General features: G+C 38.0%; 1 protein-coding gene across 5 annotated transcripts in view; it reads right to left on the bottom strand.

Annotated features, from left to right (window-relative positions):
* MSRA (methionine sulfoxide reductase A) overlaps positions 1-19,931 on the bottom strand; it is a 371,273-nt gene that overhangs the window by 326,210 nt on the left and 25,132 nt on the right. Inside the window, exons 1-2 of one of the 5 annotated variants that reach the window (XM_033429867.2) lie at positions 8,800-9,542; positions 8,527-8,601 (exon numbers count right to left, since the gene is read on the bottom strand). The exons of 2 other annotated variants lie outside the window; for them this stretch is intronic. Coding sequence is in view for 1 of the 3 variants with exons in the window: in XM_012533340.3 (XP_012388794.2) it covers positions 8,800-8,812 (13 nt within the window). In the remaining 2 variants the exon portion in view is untranslated. Of the gene's footprint in view, positions 1-2,222; positions 2,308-8,526; positions 8,602-8,799; positions 9,567-19,931 lie in introns of those variants that run through there. 2 more of the 5 variants (XM_049711263.1, XM_012533340.3) reach the window with 2 other exon arrangements.

A 19,931-nucleotide genomic window follows, 5' to 3' on the forward strand; every position in this document is an offset into this window, starting at 1 on the left:
CCAGCTGGCGGTTACAGCACAGTCAGCACAAGGCAAAAAATTAAATGTCCATCAACAGAAGAATGGATAAACTAAAACGAAATACTCTGCAGCATCAGACCTACAGTAGCAACATGGATAAATCTCAAAAATATCCAATTTCATTTGCAAAAGGAGAGCAACAGTATAAAATCATTTATATACATTTTAAATTATGTAAGTTACATTGTTTATGGCTATATATATATAAATATATTTCTCATATATTATTTAGTATATATGTATTCAATAATACTACAAAAATGTGCATGGAAATGTTCTACACCCATTTCAGGGATGAGAGAATAAGGTTTTACTTATATCCCTAATGTTTCATTCTCTTTAAAAAAAAAAACCTGAAGCAAATAAATGTGGCATTTGCTAGTTCTGGACAATGAGTGCATGGGTATTCTTTTTGTTAAATACTTAACTATGTGTTTGAAAGGTTTTCATAATTAAAACTTTTTACAGCATTTAAAAAATATATGTGTAACCCATGGTCTACTGGCACACACAGCTAGAAATCATACAGAATCAGGTACATTATCTTTACCCATCAGTCACATGCTTGAAGTAGCTTGACTAGATAACTATCTTTCATATTTGTGTAATATCTATCAGTTAAATTGCTTTCAGGCATATTGCCTCATTTAATATTCTTAACAACCTTTTGATTTAGGTATTATGACATCCATCTTTCTGAGAAGAAAAGTCAACCTTTATAGTTCTGGAGATTTTCCCAAGATCACCTACTTAGTAAGTGATCTAGTCCTGGGCTTCAGTACTGTCATTACTCTACCTCAGGTGACCACTAAGAACCCTGAAAATCTATTTTTCTAAAGACATATGCATCATCCTCAAGATCTGCGTTATCTACCCGAAACCACAGGTGTTAAGTTAGTAAATGAAATGAAATACTTTACCACTGAAATTTTTAAAGCCACCAGTCAGATCCATTTATTCTATTTCTAATATACTGACCTCTTCTAAAAATAAGTTACAAAAGTCTGATAAAAGCTAGCATGTTATTAATAGGAAAAATGGAAACCTTGCACAGGCAGGCTTTTCTCTCCTTTTAAAGATAAATTTTCAAAGTTAATAAACTGGAAACTATAATCTTGTTTCTTCACATAAAATCTTTTATTCAGTGTGCTCATGGAAACACATACCAAACTTAGGGAAGCTAGTGATTAGAGAGGACCTAGTCCCTAATTTGAGAATTTAAATATCATTAAATAAATTATCAAACATAAGTAGCACCAACAATATAAGCTAAATTTAAGGAATACACAGCTCAGGGGCTGTTCAGGTTATTTTACCAAGTACAAAACAATATAAATAACAGCATCACCTAGGGGAACCTGAACTTCAACCCCACTAGCAGTAACAAGGCACCCCTCCCACCCAGGCTGTAAATAAAGGCCAATGAGGAACCTGGACTTCCACCCCAACCTCGCAGTAATGAGGGAGTGCCTCCTCTTCCCTGCTGCCAGAGGGTCAGAGGAGTTCTATCAAAACAGAAGACTTAAGTAAGATCCACAGTCTTATAATGTAACACCCCAAACATCCAGGATATAATCACAATCACTCGTCATACCAAGAACAAGGAAAATCTCAACCCAAACGCGAAAAAGACAATTACCGATGCCAGCACCAAAATGACACAGATGCTGGAATTACCCGACAAGGATTTTAAAGCAGCTATCATAAAACTGTTTCAACAAGCACATCAAACAAATGAAAAAATAGAAAGTCTCAGTGAAGAAATGGCAGATAAAATACACATTAAAACTCACTAGATAGGCTCAATCACAGAATGAGACCGACAGAGGAAAGAATCAGTGAACCTGAAGATAGGAACAATAGAAATTACCCAATATGGACAATAAAGAAAGAACAGACTTAAAAAAAAAAGTGATCAGTGTCAAGCACCTGTAGGACCATAACCAAAAAAATCTATCATTCATATCATCCAAGTCCAGGAAGGAAAGGAGAAAGAAGGCAGACCTAAAAATAGACTCAAAGAAATTATGGCTGAAAACCTTAAAAATTTGGCAAAAGACATAAACCTACATATTCAAGAACCTGAGTGAACTGTGGGATAAATCCAAAGAAATCCATGCCAAGACACATCACAATCAAACTCTTTGAAAATCAGAGACAAAGTGAAAGATTGTGAAAGTAGGGAGAGGGAAACATTTTACCTAGAAGGGAAAACAATTGGAATGACAGCGGTTTCTCATCAGAAACCACAGAAGCAGAAGGAAGTGGAACAACATTTTTCAAGTGCTGGGAAAAAAAATTTAAAAAGCTATTAGCCCAGAATTCTATATCCAGCAAAAATATCCTTCAGGAGAAAATGGACATAAGACATTCTCAGATGAAGGAAAACCAAGAGACTTGTTTCCAGCAGACCTGCCCTAAAAGAATGGCTAAAGAAAGATCTCTAAACAGAAATGGTAAGAATGCAACAACAAGGTCCTACTGTATCGCACAGGGAACGATATTCAATACCTTGTAATAACCTATAATGGAAAATAACCTGAAAAAGAATAGATATATATAGGTATAACTGAATCACTTTGCTGTACACCAAAAACTAACACAACATTGTAAATCAACTATACTTCGATAAAAAAAAAAGAAATGGTAAGAATGCATTAATGGTAATGTTAATACTTTGTGTTAAAAATGAAATATGACTTTTTATTCCGTGACAATGTACAAATACTATTTTATGTGATTAACATAAAATATTGCCCTGATTAACGCACCATGCAAAACTCCATACTATAAAATAATTTACAGATGATGAATGTGGCGTTTGGGTTATTTCCACAAAAAGCTAGACGTCATGAGCTCTTAAGTCAAGTCTAATATTTTACCATTATCTATGCTGGAAAGTCTAATTCAACTTACAGCATTTCAGTTTACAATAAGCTTTTCAAAAGTATAACCTGCTGTGAGTACTAATACTGCCTATTGACCCAGCAATTCCACTTCTGGGTATATACCCAAAAGAATTGAAAGCAGAGACTCATACAGATATTTGTACACCCAAACTCAAAGCAGCACTATTCATAATAGCCAAAGGTGGGAACAACCCAAGTGTCCATCAACAAACGAACAGGTAAACGGAATGTGGTATATATATACAATGGAATATTATTCAGCCTTAAAAAGGAAGGACATTCTGACATGTGCCACAGCATGAATGAACCTTGAGGACATTATGCTAACTGAAATATCCAGTCACAAATACAGTATGATACCACTTACATGCAATACCTAAAGAAGTCAAATTCATAGAGACATAAAGTAAAATGGAGGTTGCCAGGGACCTAGGAGGAGGGAGAACAGGAAGTTGTTGTTTAATAAGTACAGAGTATCAGTTTTGTAAGAGGAAAATATTTCTGTGGATGGATTATGGTGGTGACAGCACAAAAAAACACAAATGAACATACTTAATGCCACCAAACTGAACACTTAAAGATAGTTGATGGTAAATTTTACGTTATGTATTTTTATCACAATTTTAAAAAATAAAAATATCTAGCATTTATTGAGTACTTACTATGTACCAGACATTACACTAAGAGCTTTGCATATATTTCCTTATCTCTCCTCCCAACAACCTTTGAGGAAGGTAGCACGATCCCTGTTTTATACATGAAGAAACTGAATTTATACACCTTGACCAAAGTTCAGCAAGTATAAAATGGAGTCAAAATTCAACCTGAGGCTGGTGAGACTCTGAACCCCATTCCCTCTAATGCATGGTTAAGGACTGTTTCAAAGGCACCAGGATAAAGCAGTCCTGAGTCTGAGAACAATGTGATCTTCTCAAGCAGGGGAAAATCACTTACAGTGTCTTATGAAAAAAGAGATATAAATGGTTTTGACATATGGGATGAAAAGGATGGCATCACTACAGGGGGGCTAATTCCTCAAAACCCAAAATATAATACCAAAATATTTTCCATAAAACCTCAAGATCCATACATTAGGGGTATTCTGATTATACAGGACCAAGAGATTCGTAACTGTAAAATAGAAGAGAGAATTTAAATTCTTATAACGTTGTGGAATACAGAACGCAAACAGGTAAACTTTTTCTTTTTCTACCCTTGCTTTTAAAGAAATAAAATAACCTTAACACAACCAATGACCAAACTAAGAGGATCTGCAGTTGGTATTATTATTATTAATCACAACCTGTTGGGTTTCAGAATAAACTACTAACTTCAGTATTCTCTGAACCTTTTCTTTCACTTTACCAGAACTTCTATATACTCATCTCTCCCTATTTCATCATGTTCTCTGGAGCTCTTCCAGTCGCATCTCCTACCCCAGCTGGACCCCAACATCAAATGCTGGAATGCTGCCCTCCCCACCCCAGACCCTCAGACCTTCTACCATTCCTGCTATTCCAACTCCAGACTTGGACTCAACCCATGCCCCTTCTCTCCAGGGCTACTGCTCACACCTGCAGTGACTCAGTACCTTCCTCTAGCCGACCAAGGCACAGGGCACACTCCTGCAGTACACAATTGTTCACAATGGTCCTGACCTGCCCCTCCCTCTCCTGGGCCTCAAAACACCCCTGGAGAAAGACCTGGAAAGATGCTGTTCAACATGCTGGCCTCAGCAACCCTTGATTATGTCTCACACACCCTCGAAGCTGGCTGTCTCTGATACCCCAGTCTAACCCCAAGACCTCACATCCACCCTCACTCGCCTAGTAAAGTTAGTGACAGGACTGAAGCCAGCCACTAAGCAGTCCCCTCAGCCTTCTTCCCGCACTCATGTTGGTCTGTTCCATGCTGAGGCCACTCCACCAAGGCCTAAGTTACGGTTCTGGGAGCTTCGGGGAAACTAGGAGCGGGAGAATGAGAGACGATGGAGGGCCAGCTGGAGGGAAGGGCTGGTCGGAAGGACTGGTCGGGGCCATTGTGACCAGTCAAGTCCTTGTTCTGTATTGTCTGCAGTGGCAAACTCGGGGATTCTAACTTGGTCACAAAGAATGCAGCCCTACACTTCACCCCCCCTAAACCTGTAACCAGCAACACAGACTCAAGATAGAAGCATGAAGGGGAAAAATTCTCTTAATCAAATAAGACTCAAGAAGATAATTAACTGGTTCACAACCTGGCTTATTCCTTCCATGAATCCTTCTGGGGCGGCCATTACGTACCGGCTCCTGTGCCGGGCATTGTTGCCAGGATTAAACGAGATAACGGGTGAGAGCCTTTGGTAAACTGTGAAGAGCTATACAGTTGTCAGTTATTCTGATCTTCCGCCTCCCCACAACTAGACCATGAATCCCTTACGGGCAGAGATTCTATCTTTGTATCCCCTACATCCCACATGGTGCCCGGCTCAGAGCACCTTTGCGAACACTCGCGGAATGACGTCAGCAGCGCACACCTGCAGCTGAAACATTTCTCATCTCCATCCCATCGGCCACCAGCCCTGACACAGGTCGTGGTCACCACAAACGTCTCCAAGCTCAGCTCCCTGGCTCGTGGGACTTTTATCTCCTCTTCAGAATATGAACCTATACCTTCTCTTTATACTGGGGACCAACTGCGTGGCATAAAGTTAGGCCACTAAGTTAAATATTCCCCTATGTCTAGAGTCAAGAGATGTTTTATGCCTATGAGTCTTTATGTTAGTGAACAAAGCTTAGGAAAAGACTGAAACAAAACGAAACACTAGAGAACACAGAACGTGAACTGATTGGTCCATTTAAAGTACACCGCCCTCTAGCAAACTTACTTTCTAAGGACCATGCTGGCTTACGGTTGTGGGGCTGGCCTCCTCTTCTATCTCTTTCTCACAAAAGAAAACAAAGGAAAGGGAAAAAATCGCTCATAAAGAAGCGACTCATTTACGTTGTCGCTACATCTTCAAAGGTTCAATGACACCTGCCTGGACATATATAAAATTCTAGCATGTGACAGGTGGTTCAAGCTTCCCTATTTAATTTCTTCCTCTCAACATTTGAATTGCCATCACAGACTTGAACAACTGAAGGTTTCCGGTCAATAAGGCGCAAAAACCTAAATAATGGTAAAGCAAAACTCTCACAGCTGTACGGACTACCTACCGCTAATCTCCTGATTGCTTTAAAACAAACACTACAATACGTATACTGTACGACAAAAGTTAACATACTTCAACCTATTGAAATAAATCTCATTACAGTAGTGCTCTTTTCTCTCTAGGCTTTTGTGGTTCTGTTTGAAATCTATTCCCTCTTCCAACCATGTATGTGGCTTCCTTCCCTGTTACCCAAAATCAATAAAATATTAGCATACTTGAGTGGGTATTCAATAAACATTTGTTCAATAAATGAATAAATGAGTGAATAATTATAAAATGTTGGACTGAAGCCCCCTGAGAGGTCTGCATTAGTTTACAGCATTATGCACTTGTATGTTCAGGTATATCTAAATGGGACTTAATAATAGAAATCAAGAAGCAGTTAAATATTAATCTACTTCTGTCTTAATAATTCTACTTCAAAATATGATATAATACAAACTACAACGAATAAACGCCGAGATAGAGTTCATTTACAATCATATCACTAGTATTTACACACTTTAAAATAAGATTTGAAATATTAATACTAATCTGGAAATAATTTATAACCTAAATGTCAACGTGTTTGTAAAATGAAAGGTCTAAAAGTAAAGAAGAATACATTACATTAAACTTTAAATGCACGTGTTGACAATGTAATCAACACCACTTCTTAAACACACCTTTGAAGAAAGGTTATACAAAGAGTCTCTATTATATCCAATTAACAAGGAGCATCTTAATACAGGACTTTTTTCACTTTAAGATATGTAACAAGTAGGCCAGAGAGATTAGTAAGAAACTTTACTGGGTATAACAGCTAATATTTATTATCAGATCTTAAGTCTAATAAACACTATAACATGTAACTCTACCAGTATCGAAAAATTTATTATTTTAAAAGTATACTCTGATATCTTTGTTTTTCAATTCACTAATTTTTAATTATACTGTTAGAAAATAGCTGGAAGTAAAATAGTCTGGATATAAGTTTGTTCTTACTGAGTTCGCTGCAAAGAAGTTATGAAATAACTTCTAACAAATAATTCTTTTACCTTAAAGGGAAAATAGTCTTAAATAAACAAAAGAAGTTATACATTTAGCACACCTAAATGACAAGAGGTTATGTCAAACGTTTAAGAAGTAAATGAAAGTAAATATAAATCGGTAGTAAGACGGTCTGTATTAAAATGTAGCTCTCATCTAAACTTATTTACTGAACTTTCCTTTTGTTTCCTATATCGTTGGTTTTTAGTGTAGGCGTGAATGATCCTGTGATCAGTTCAAAAGGGAAGACCGTAGCCACGCAAACATCCCTTCCAGTGCCTATCAGCATGTCTTTTATGTCTTGGCGTCCATTTTAGAGCATCAGCGAGGTGGTGTATAAAGAAGCTTAGAAAACAAAGGTTGTCATTTTGGCAACCCACATGAACATCGAGTGATTTCAATAAAATGAAGATCAAAATGTTGATCAGTAAAAAAGTTGAAGGAACTACTTAAGCTGGACTGTGCAAACACCTGTAATGAATCTCACATATTTTTACATCATATTTATATACTAAATGCCACCCTCAGAACTGCTGATGTTGCCATGAAAATAGCATAAAAACCATTTAAAACAATCCATTGTCTAAGGCGCACGGTAATATCAAGCTATAAACAACAAAATAAATTCTTTTCTCAAAGGATTCACAGATCCATGATTACATACTCAAAACAAAAGCATGGATCCTGAAGCAGTCTTTTATACTGTCCAAAATGATTAGTGCTTATGTGAATATATATGAATTTCCTGTATTCTTTTAGTATAGAAAATGTAAAAGAAAATATATTATTACAGAAAGTCAGAACCTAATCCTACCACTCAAACTCTCTTCTTTAGAAACAGAATACTCACTGACAATGAGGGTGGTCGACAAAAATACGTGCCTTACAGTGAACCTCTCCTAAAATAATGCTGATTTTTAAGAGCAGAACTATCACAATCCAACCATAACCAGGCCTAATAGGAAGTATTTATTGTTGAGAAATTAGATATAAGGCATATACCTAAGTAAAACACCAGGTAGTATTGGAAAGAAAATTGATGAACTTTCTAGATTTTCCTTCTACTTAAAACATTTTGAGAGAGGCAGGCTATAGTCATCGTTTAATTATACAATCTAATCGGCTAAAAACAATAGAATTTTTCTCCAAGTATTTCAAACACAGCTCACTACTTCTTATCCAAAAGATTTAAATTGCTATTCTCTGCCATTCCCAGCCATTTCTGCCAGCATCATAAAATTTACCTTTTATCATTTCCTTCTCACAATGAGAACTCCCTAATCGCACACATCTTTTAGACACATACACCTCCCCACCCACCTCCAAAAACTGGTTCAGAGCAAAGACACACACAAAAATAATGACCAAGCTCACATTTCTTGTTTGCCCTTCAAGCGAAGTCTGGTGTCTTCAGCTTGCCTTTCTGGTCTTCGGTGTTGTCACTCATTGCTGGGGGATGTAGTTAGGACAGCATGAAGCAGCAGAAATAAAAGCTGTTGCTTTAAGAAAACGTTTTCTTAAACACATGGATAAAACAACTTTGACTCTGACTTCCTGGCTGTGTTGATAAAATCTTAGAAAGGGTCCTTAAAAAGTGAATGTCTACAAATGGGAAAAAATGAAATAAAATAAAATCTAAAAACTTACGTTCTGAACACATTCCGAAGGAGGTCTGATTTGATTTGAAAGCAGGTTTGTACTGATGAACAAAGTTTATTTTGTAGAAAATTAAGTCTCTCTAATTAGAAATTTGCCTTTGCCATCTTCTATATTGTCAATCCTGTCTCTCATAGTATAATCATACATGCCAAAAAATCAAATACAGTATTTCCCAAATGCATGGACACTGTGGAAGCTTCATTTTGAAAAAGGCTTTTATTTCCCTTAATACTGGTGACTAAACGTCATTGTATGTGCCAACACTTTCAAATAGCCCAAGAGACTTAAAAAGCCTTCTAAGTTTGAACACCCAAAAGTTCTGAGTTTTCTGTACCCCAGGACGGTTTTCTTTCCTGAAGCTCAAGCCGAGAAAGCAGACAAAAGAAGCTGATTTGACTGTGCTGTGCCAAGTCTTGCCTTTTTTCTTTCCTCAGCTCTCCCTCTGCCTCTCTCCCCCTTCCCTCTCTCTCTTTCTCCCTCTCACTCTTTTGCTCCCAGTATGGCAACCTTCCGAGCAGTCTTGGCGGAGGTCCAGCCTGTGCCAGCCTGTCGGAATTCTTGTCTCCAAAAGATGTCCTTTGCGGATCGATTAATACATCTGAAAACAGGAAACTGTGGTACAGTACCCAAATCCTGGCACCAACAGCATCGACTTCTGCCAAATCACCTTACGGATTTCATGGTAGCCTACCTTTCATCATCATTACTAACATGTTTCCGGAGCAATAATGGAGTACTAGAAGCCATTCGCTGTTCAGCGATAAGGAATCTGTTCCCTAGAAATGTCCATATGCGACATATGCACAACCTGCAGTAAATCAAAATTCTCCTGTGAGAAGAGATGTATGTAACTTTAATAAGCACCACATACTGTATTTCTTTTTATAAGGCTTGCTTTCCCTTGCCCTGCGGCAAAGAATCATGGGAGAACAGAAAAGGAGGCATGCAGACTGAAATTAAAACTGTATGCCCAAATAAGTCATGCTTTATCCTAAGGGAAAAGAGCAGAGTTCTGACTGATCAGCAATTCCTATGCTCAAGGAAACTCTAATATAAACTGTACTTAGCCAAAATTTTACTGGAGATGAAGGGGGGAAAGAATTCTTTTCAAAACACAATTAAAAGGGAAAAAAGAGTGGACTGAGTAAAATTAAGCATCTTTTCATATTTTGAACTTCAAGTTTCAACACAGCCACTTGTTTACTAAATCCATACTTGTACAATTAGTAAGTATAAATAAATACTGTTTATTTTTATTTGTAGCATGCACACCTTTTGAAGCAAAACAGCCGGTCTGTGCTTCACACATGTACCTGTCCTTTGTGGATCAAATAATATATTTGAAACCAGGAAACTTGGGTATGGTATCCAAATCCGGGCACCAACAGCATTGACATCGACCAAATCATTTTCTGATATTTCATTTAAGAAATCATTTTTACCTCTGATGCTTGAAAACACAGAATAGCCAAACTCTATACATGGTTTCATAGAAAGAACCCAGAATAGTAGGTTCTAGTCCTTGGCTCAGTCCTTCTAACTTATGTAACCTCAAGGTCTTAAATTGCTTGATCTATATAATCCTTAGTTTGCTCTTCTATTAAATATAAAAATCAGTAATTTCCTCCTCTGCGCTCCCAAAACACTCTGTTTATACTCAGTACACCTTCATGCTAACTGTGTAACAATTTGTTGAGTATGTGTCCTCTACCAACCAAATGTGTCACCCTCACAGGCAGGACCATTTGTCACTTACCTAAGAAAACTGAAAGTCTTGCATGGAGCCTTTCATATTCAGGGGCTCAACAAATCTGTTAGGTGAATGAATTATGGGGATCAATCACATAAATATCACTCTGAAGTTCTATAAAACTATGAAATACAATAATGAAAAACAAAACCACATGCTACTAAATCATAAAGCTGACAGATGAGAGAAATGCTACCGAGATATCATAAGGGTCAGATTAAAGTACTAACAATAAAGTGTTCCACACTATCCTTTCAGATAGGGACTGATGGGCAGGGTAACAGTGGATTTGCAATTTCTAATCAAACTGTTGAAAGCTAAAGACAAAGAGAGAATCTTGAACGCAGCTAGAAGTGACTCCTCAAGTACAAGGAAGCCTCCATAAGATTAACAGCTGACTGCTCACTGAAAACCATGGAGGCCAGAAGGCAGTGGGATGACACGTTGAAAGTGCTGAAAGGAAAACACCATTCACCAAGAATTCTGTCAGCAAAACTTTCCTTCAAAAATCAAGGAGACGTTAAGACATTCCCGGATAAACAAAAACAGAGTTTATCACCAGAAGATCTGCCCTACAAGAAATACTAAAGGAACTTTTCCTTCAGGCTGCAAAGAAACGAGATTCGACAGCAACTCAAATCCACAAGAAATAAAGAGTGCAAGTAAAGGTAACCACAGAAGCAAATGTTAGAGACAGTAGAAATGTATTTTTTGTTTGTAACTTTTTTTTTAAATCTGATTTGAAAGACAACAGCATAAAGCAATAATTATAAGTCTATGTTGATGGGCACATAATGTATGAAGATGTAATTTGTAACAACAGAATAAAGGAGGGATGGAACAGAGCTACAAAGGAGCAAAGTTTTTAGATACTATTGAAATTAAGTTGGTATTAATCTGAATTAGACTGTTATAAATTAAGATGTTAACTGTAATGCCCAGAGCAATCACTAAGAAAACAACAAGGGAATTAAATTGTTACCATGTTAAAATATTTATTTAACACAAAAGAAAGCAGTAATGGAACAACAAAGAAACAAAGAAGACAAAGACATATAGAAAATTGCAAAATGGCAGAAGTAAACCCAACCTTATCAGTATTTAATTAAATTTAAATAAACTAAAGTCTCCAATTAAAAGACAGAGACTGGCAGAATGAATAAAAATAAATGGTCCAACTATATGCTCTCTGTAAGAGACACACTTTAGATTTAAAGAAACAAATAGGTTGAAAGTAAAAGGATGGAAAAATATACACCAAACAAATAGCAATCAAAAGAAAGCTGGAGTGGTTATACTAAGATCAGAGAGAATAAATGTTAAGACAAAAATTATTACTAGAGAAAGATAAGAACAATTATAATGATAAAAAGGGTCAGTTAATCAAGAAGATACAACCATTATAAACATATATACACTTAAGAGCCCCAAAATGCATAAAGCAAAAAATGAAATAATTAAAGAAATAGACAATTCAACAAATAGACAATTCTCCAAAAAGAGTCAGAGACTTAAGTACACAACTGAATAATGGATAAAGTAACTAGATAGATATTCAGCAAGGAAATAAAAGACTTGAACAACACTGTAAAGTAACTAGAACTAACAGACATCTATACAATACTGTCCTCAACAGCAACAGAATGTACATTCTTCTTAAGTGCACACAGAACACTCTTCAGGACAGACAATATGTTAGGCCATAAAACAAGCCTCAATAAATTTAAAGGAACTGAAATTATACAAAGTAATTCTCCAACCACAATGGAATAAAAGTAGAAACCAATAACAGGAAAAGAAGATTGGGAAAATCACAAATATACGGAAATTAAATAATGCTCCTAAATAACCAATGAAGAAACAATAAAGATTAGAGTGGAAATAAATGAAATAGAGAATAGAAAAACAATACAGAAAATCAGACAAAGATACTGCAAGAGAACTACAGACCAATATCCCTTATGAATACAGATGAAAAATTCTGAACAAAATACTAACAAACTGAATGTAGCAACACATAAAAACAGATTATACCAGGAATACAAGGTTGGTTCAACAGAGAAAAATCAATCAAGGTAATATACTATATTAATAAAGGACAGAAACCACTTGTATCGCATCTGACAAAACCCAACACCTTTCATGATTAGAAATTTGGATCCACATAAAGAAAGGAAGAGCACTGAAGAAGGAATAAGTGAAGGTAAAATAAAAACTTTTATTGTTCTTATTTTTAACTGATCTAACAGATAACAGTCCAAAATAACAGCAATAATGTACTCAATTATATATGCTTATGTATGTACATATATGTATATATCCTGATGTATGCTAATGTACAATATAAGTGAAATGAATGACAGCAATGATTCAAGAGACAGGAAGGAGGATTTAGGATTATTTTGTTATTATAGGTACTTGCACTACCCATGAAGAAGTATGATGTTATTTGAAAGTGGATTTGAACTAGTTGTATAATGGATATACTGATAAAGGCAAGAAAACTGAACCATACAAAATGCTCAATTAAAACCACAAAAGGCAGGAAAAAAATAGAAGACAAAAACAGGAACACAAAACAAGGCAACAAATAGAAAATAGTAACAAATATGGTAGATATTTATCCCACTATATCAATAATCACTTTGCACATCAATAATCTACAGGCACCGGGCTTCCCTGGTGGCGCAGTGGTTGGGGGTCTGCCTGCCGATGCAGGGGATGTGGGTTCGTGCCCTGGTCCAGGAGGATCCCACATGCCACGGAGCAGCTGCACCCGTGAGCCATGGCCGCTGGGCCTGCAAGTCTGGAGCCTGTGCTCCGCAGCGGGAGAGGCCACAGTGGTGAGAGGCCCACGTACCGCAAAAAATAAATAAATAAAAATAATAATAATAATCTACATGCACCAATAAAAGACAGAGATTGTCACAGTGGATCAAAACATATTTCTACACAAAAACTTGAACACAAATGTTCATAGCAGCATTATTCATAATAGCCAAAAAGTGAAAACAATCCAAGTGTCCATCAACTGTTGAATAGGTAAACAAAATGTGTTCTATCCATACAATGGAATATTATTCAGCAATAAAAAGGGATGAAGCACTATTACACGCTATAACATGGATGATCTTTGAAAAATTTATGCTAAGTGAAAGAAGCCAGACACAAAAGTCCACACATTGTATGCTTCTACTTATACGAAAGGTCCAGAATAGACAAATCCATAGACACAAGACCAGTGGTTGCCAGGGGCTGGGCAGCGAGAAGAACAGGGAGTGGCGCTCATGGTACACGGTTTCCTCTTGGAGCGATGAACATGCTGTGGAATTAGTATAGGTGATGGTTGCACAACCTAGTAAATATACTAAAAACCACTGAATTATATACTATAGAATGGTGAATTTTATGGTATGTGAATTATATCTTGATAAGCAAAAACGGTGCAGTCCATCTTTCCAGTATTTCTGAGTGTTGTAAATGATTATACCCCATGATAAACCCTCAAAAACCCTTTCAGCCTCTTACATAAAGGAAACACTATGCATTAGCTCTTCCCATGTGGTCTGATCCCAGAGGGCTTACCAGGGTCTTCTCAGTGCTAACCCATGATCTGACTCAACCCTTTAATCCCTGCCTCTCCTCCACCTCCCTGCGGTTCCCTCTCCCAGCTATCCACTTAAATAGGACGCTACCCTCTGCACCCACACAGGATATTGATCATGTGTGTACTGTTTATCTGATTCACTGGTGGCCTCAAAATCTTCTACTGACTCAAGCTCTGAGACAGAATGTACAGTCAGAAGGGACTGATTCTCAGAAGTTTTATCTAGCCTGTAAGTTAGTGGTTACAGACAGTAGCATGGTTAAGTCTTTCTACAGACTCAGCAGAAGTGTACTGAGGGTAGCAGAAGAAACAGGGGGTCAAAATGCACAGACTTCCTCTAAACCTGTGGTTTTTCAAACTTCCTTGCAGGGATCCTTGGAGATGCTGCAGGGCTTTCACAGAGGACAAAGAAAAGATAAACAGGCAAGGTTCCAGGGCATCAACCCTGCATCGACCAGAGTAGTTCTTCTGCTTTTGTGATGTGTGTATATGGGGTCCACACAAGATTTCGTTTGACAAAAAAGTTTTTCTTAAAAAAAAATTAAAAATCCTTTACTTTAAGCCAATCTGGGAAAACACTCCCTAATGAGCTAACCTAACAATAACTTCTACGGTTGTAGCCCTCTCAGAATATTTACAGTATGAGCTAATGTTGTCATCTGAAACGTAAGACAGTCATGGGGAGCTACTGCCTAACCATATCGAGATTATATCTACCTTGTCCACAAGATAGAAAATTGAGTTACTGGACCATTTACCTACTTCCCTTTGCTCCCTAGATTTATATCTTTACATCTATAATCTGAAACCCCAAAGAGCATGAATCTGGTCTTCTTTCCCAGCTATTCATTAAGTCTTGAATACAGTCATCCACTCAGGACTAACTCAAGCATTATCTGAACAATGACTATGTGCCAGGCGTGTGCTAAGGACATGGAGCCCCTGCCATCACGGGGCTGGTATGTAAACAGCTGGTATGTAAAATTTCAGGTCATCCATCAGCTATGAGAGAAGCATGTCCACAACATCCTACAGACACGGGAAAGAAAGAACATGCTGAAGAGTCATCTACCCACCAACCAAAAGTCAAATACATTTCACTCTAGTTAGAATGAAGAGAGAAGTTTAAAAAGTATACTCAATCATTTCATACACATTTGTTGTGTTCACGTTATGCGTGAAGAAGTAAGCTAATGCTCTAGGGAATCCAGAGGCTCATCACAAGTCACCGCAGCCCTCAAGAAGCTTAAAGCCTAGTATGAAGATAAGACACTCACAAAACATTACACTTGACGTGATAAACATTATTTAAACATCTCCCCAAATCCTAACTCTTCCATGTTCCTTCCTGGTGTCATAAAATAAAAGATAAATTGCCTTTCTACAAAGTTCGAATGTGAAATTGTGATGGCCATCCTTCCTAAAGCCAATCCAAATTATAACCACTCTCTCCTCTCTCCTCCCCTCTCTCTTTCTCCTCTCTCTCCCTTCTCTAACATTACACACTTAGTTGTTAGCTGCATTCATTGATTAATTCAGTATTTACTGAGCTTATGTACGAAATATGGGGTTAGAAGCCACAATGAACACAAAAATGAAATAAACAAAAGGTAATCATGCATTAATAATAATAATCATGATAATAAGCACTTTCATATTCCTTAATTCATTCACTCATCCAACCTTTGGAGGAAGACAGGTGTTATTTTACTTTACAGATGAGGAAACTGACATCAAAAGAAGTTATGTGACTTGTCCAGACCATCAGACACATATCTAGAGTACAGAAAACTGAAGCAACTATTCCAGGTTCCACTACTTAAGGAACTCAGGAAGACCCAATGAACACAGGTGGCCTCATACATCCCACTACCTACTTAACAATCCCTCTGAATGGTTAATAGGCACCTCAAAGTCCACTTGGCCAAAACAGAAATCTTGATTTCTCTCAAAAAAGTTCGTTCCTCTCTCAGCCTCCATTAAATGACAATACCAAACACTCAGTTGCTCAACCTAAAAATCCAAGAGTCATCCTTGATTCATCCTCCCTCACCCACTAGAAAGGCTAAGGGGGAAAAGATTACATCAGGTGCTGGTAAGGATGCTGGAAACTGGAACCTCATACATTGTGATGGGAACGTAAAATGGTAAACAGCCTCACAGTTTCTTTAGAAGTTCAACTTATGCTCACCACAGGAAACAGCAATTTCCACCCCTAAGTCTATGGGTGAGCAAACATACATCCACACAAAGACCTGCACATGAATATTCACTGCAGAATTATTCTTAACAGACAAAAACTGGAAACAACCCAAAAGTCCACCATGTGGGGAACGGATAAACAAAATGTGGTCTACCTTTCACTACCACACAATAAAAAGGCACAAATTACTAATACACGCAACAACACGGATGAACCTCAGAAACACTGTACTAAGGGAAATAAGCCAGACAAGACTACATATTGCATGACTCCATATCTATGAAACACATTTAAAAGACAGAACTTTTCAAACTATAGAAACAGAAAGCAGATCGTCTGTGGTGTGGGTCTGGGGTAGGAGAGGGGATTGACGGCAAACGGGCGGGACAGAACTTTGGGGGCTAACGCAAGTGTTTTCACCTGAACTGCATTGACTGTTTCACCACTGTATCAATTTATTAAAAATAATCAAACTGTACACTCAGCACAGGTGAATTTTACGGTACATAAATGATACCTCAATACAGACACCGAATAATTCACATGTTTAGCAACATTTTCTGCCTCCAAGACACTGTATTAGGCCCCAAAGGGTAGACTGACCAAGACACTGTCCCCACCCTGAATGAGCTCCCAGCCCCTTTCTTCCAGTTGCAGAAACAGAAGATGCACATGGACATAACAGATATCACACACCAAAAAATGACTGCCCAATACATGGAACAGGCAATGAATGTGATAAAGTCTGGAGGAAGGAGAGAGACAGGGAGTGAGGTGTTGGGGAGGCCTTACAGAGGAGGTTAGTTTTAACTAACCTTTGAAGGATGAATGATAATCAGAAAAGTGGAACCTGGAGCGCAGTTTTGAGGAAAAACCCAAAGGCAGGAATGAGCAAGACGCGTCAGCAATCGGTGAGGCAGTCTGGCTGAAACACAGGCCCGTGAGAACAGGAAGGGTCCCGACAACCATGAAGCCCGAAGCCTGTGCCTTACGGTGTTTCCTCAAACCTCAGGCATCTGGGCACCACGTTTATGATTTTTGCCATATTTCAAATTATAGCATGACTTGTGCATTATTGGCTTAACATTCTTTAAACTCGCTTATTTTACCTAGATTCATTTCTAAAGGAGACTTTATAATACAACTAGACAATGAAAACCAGCAGTATTTGCCAGACATAGTAAATACTGTAAAAATGGGTGTTATTAAATTGCGGAAGCCTGAAGCTGTCTCTAAGCTGGAGGCCTATCTCTATTAAGAAGAAAGATTAACAAGTGCTGGAGAAGGGTCAGAAACAGTCAACATTCAAACACCAAACTGACTCTTTCACCTTGATACAATCAGAACAGCTGAAAGACAGTTGAAAAAGGAATAGTTTTCTCACCGTGGTTCAGTGTCATTTACTGCCATACCCCTGAACCATTTAATATCACCCTGTGTTAGGAATCCCACATTGTGGAAAATGCTGGTCTACAGTAAATCTTAGAAGGGGGGTTAGAGGGGATGATAACAATAATTAGTACTTATTTAGCATTTACTATGTGCCAGACACTGTTCTAAACACTTCTCATTTTATTTCATTTAATCCTCATAATAATAATCCTACCTCATAAGGGTATTATCAACCCATTTTTCAGGCTAAGAAACTGAGCCATACAGAGCTTAACTAACTTGCCCAAGGTCATACAACTTTCCCAAAGTCACACAGTTAATAAATGGCAGAGGGACTTCTCTAGTGGCACAGTGGCTAAGAATCTGCCTGCCAATGCAGGGGACATAGGTTCAAGTCCTGGTCCAGGAAGATCCCACATGCTGCGGAACAACTAAGCCTGTGCACTACAACTACTGCGCCTGCACTCTAGAGCCCGCAAGCCACAACTACAGAGCCCGTGTGCCACAACTACTGAAGCCCGCGCTCCTAGAGCCTGTGCTCTGCAACAAGAGAAGCCACCGCAATAAGGCCACACACCGCAAAAAGAGTAGCCCCTGCTTGCCACAACTAGAGAAAGTCCACACACAGCAACGAAGACCCAACACAGCCAAAAATAAATAAAACAAATTATTTTAATGAATAAATAAATGGCAGAGCTGGAACTGAACCCAGGCAGTCTGTCTCCAGTCTATGAACTTCCACTACAATTGAGCTGATCTCATGTGAAATGATATTTCAGGAAGACTTACCTGGCTATGATTTGCTTGCTGAACTAAAGGAAAGAGAAGCCAGGAGACTACTGCAATGGCCCAGGCATTAGAGCCCATGGGCCAGCTGGGCCTGGGGGCTTAACTGCCATTTGCTGTGGGCAGCAGAGGGCTGTAGAGCAAGAGCTGCCCCCCCCTCCAGACTTCCGGCCAGGGGCTTCCAGTGGAGAAGGGAAACATGGCTAAGGCCCAAGTCAGAGATGCAAAGCCTACCCCGGAAAGAGAAGAGCTGGGGACACCACCATCCATAGGGGACCAGAAGAAGTCACCCCTGCATGTGAGGACAAGCCCAGAGAGAAGGCAGAGGTGTTGGAGAAGCAGCGTCTCTGAGCGACCAGGCGGCTGAAACACCAGACCCTGCCCCAGGTTCTTGGGCTGCCACCGAAGACCCTCTCACACTCTGACACGGTCCAAGTTCTTCCACATTTCACTTCCAAACGTAACAGTGACATCATGACCTCTTTTTTTTACTTGTAAATGGATTTCAGGTCTTTGAAGAGTAGGAAATTTGGCTGTACCTTGCCCTAAACCTCCTCCTTTAAATTCAAAATATGCATTTAGGACTGGTATCTAGTTCTCAGACAAAGTGTTTTAAAATTAAAATTAAGAAACACATTCAAATGGCATTTCCAAGCTTCTGACAGGTCTGAAATATCCTGAACACAGACACCAGTCATCCACAGACATCAAAATTGTTTTATTACCTTAAATCTTCCAAAAGCATTGCTTGAAAAAAAAAATAAGACAGCAGATAAAATTGTCAGAATAAGAAAAAAAGAAAACCTCCTTGAAGAAAATGTTCTATGCATGGAAAAAGAAAGACTAAAAAAATTAAAAACAAAAATAACTGATCTGTACTGACTGATTTGATGCTAAACTCAGGCTTCACTTAAAAAGTAGAAAAATTCGACATTGTAGGTTTGTGATTTACCCTTGAAAAAATATGATTTCTTATTTCCCAGGAGAAAAGCTTTAATAGTATCAACAGATTTCTCTGGATATCAAATATTTCTCCATTATTGGAGTAAATTATCTTTAGATCAAAATTAGATGGATTAAATTTCCCTTAAAATACCCAAGAGATTTTAAAAATACAAGGAAACATGTCATACACCCCCAAACAATATTTTATCCGAGTATCTCCATGGAAATATCTCCCCATTAGAATAATTAGCCAGAAAACAAAACTAACCTGAGTTTTAGACGTACTAAGTTCAAAATACCTTATTAAAACTCGATCATCATTTGCTGATGCTAAGATGAAATTCATAATCTTTGGTGCACTTTAAAAATCCCTGGAAATATGCATTTACATTTCTGTTTTTAATCTGGAAAAAAATGTGTCTGAATTAGTGATAAGC

This window comes from Orcinus orca, chromosome 6 (assembly GCF_937001465.1).
Source record: "Orcinus orca chromosome 6, mOrcOrc1.1, whole genome shotgun sequence".
Lineage (NCBI taxonomy): Eukaryota > Metazoa > Chordata > Mammalia > Artiodactyla > Delphinidae > Orcinus > Orcinus orca.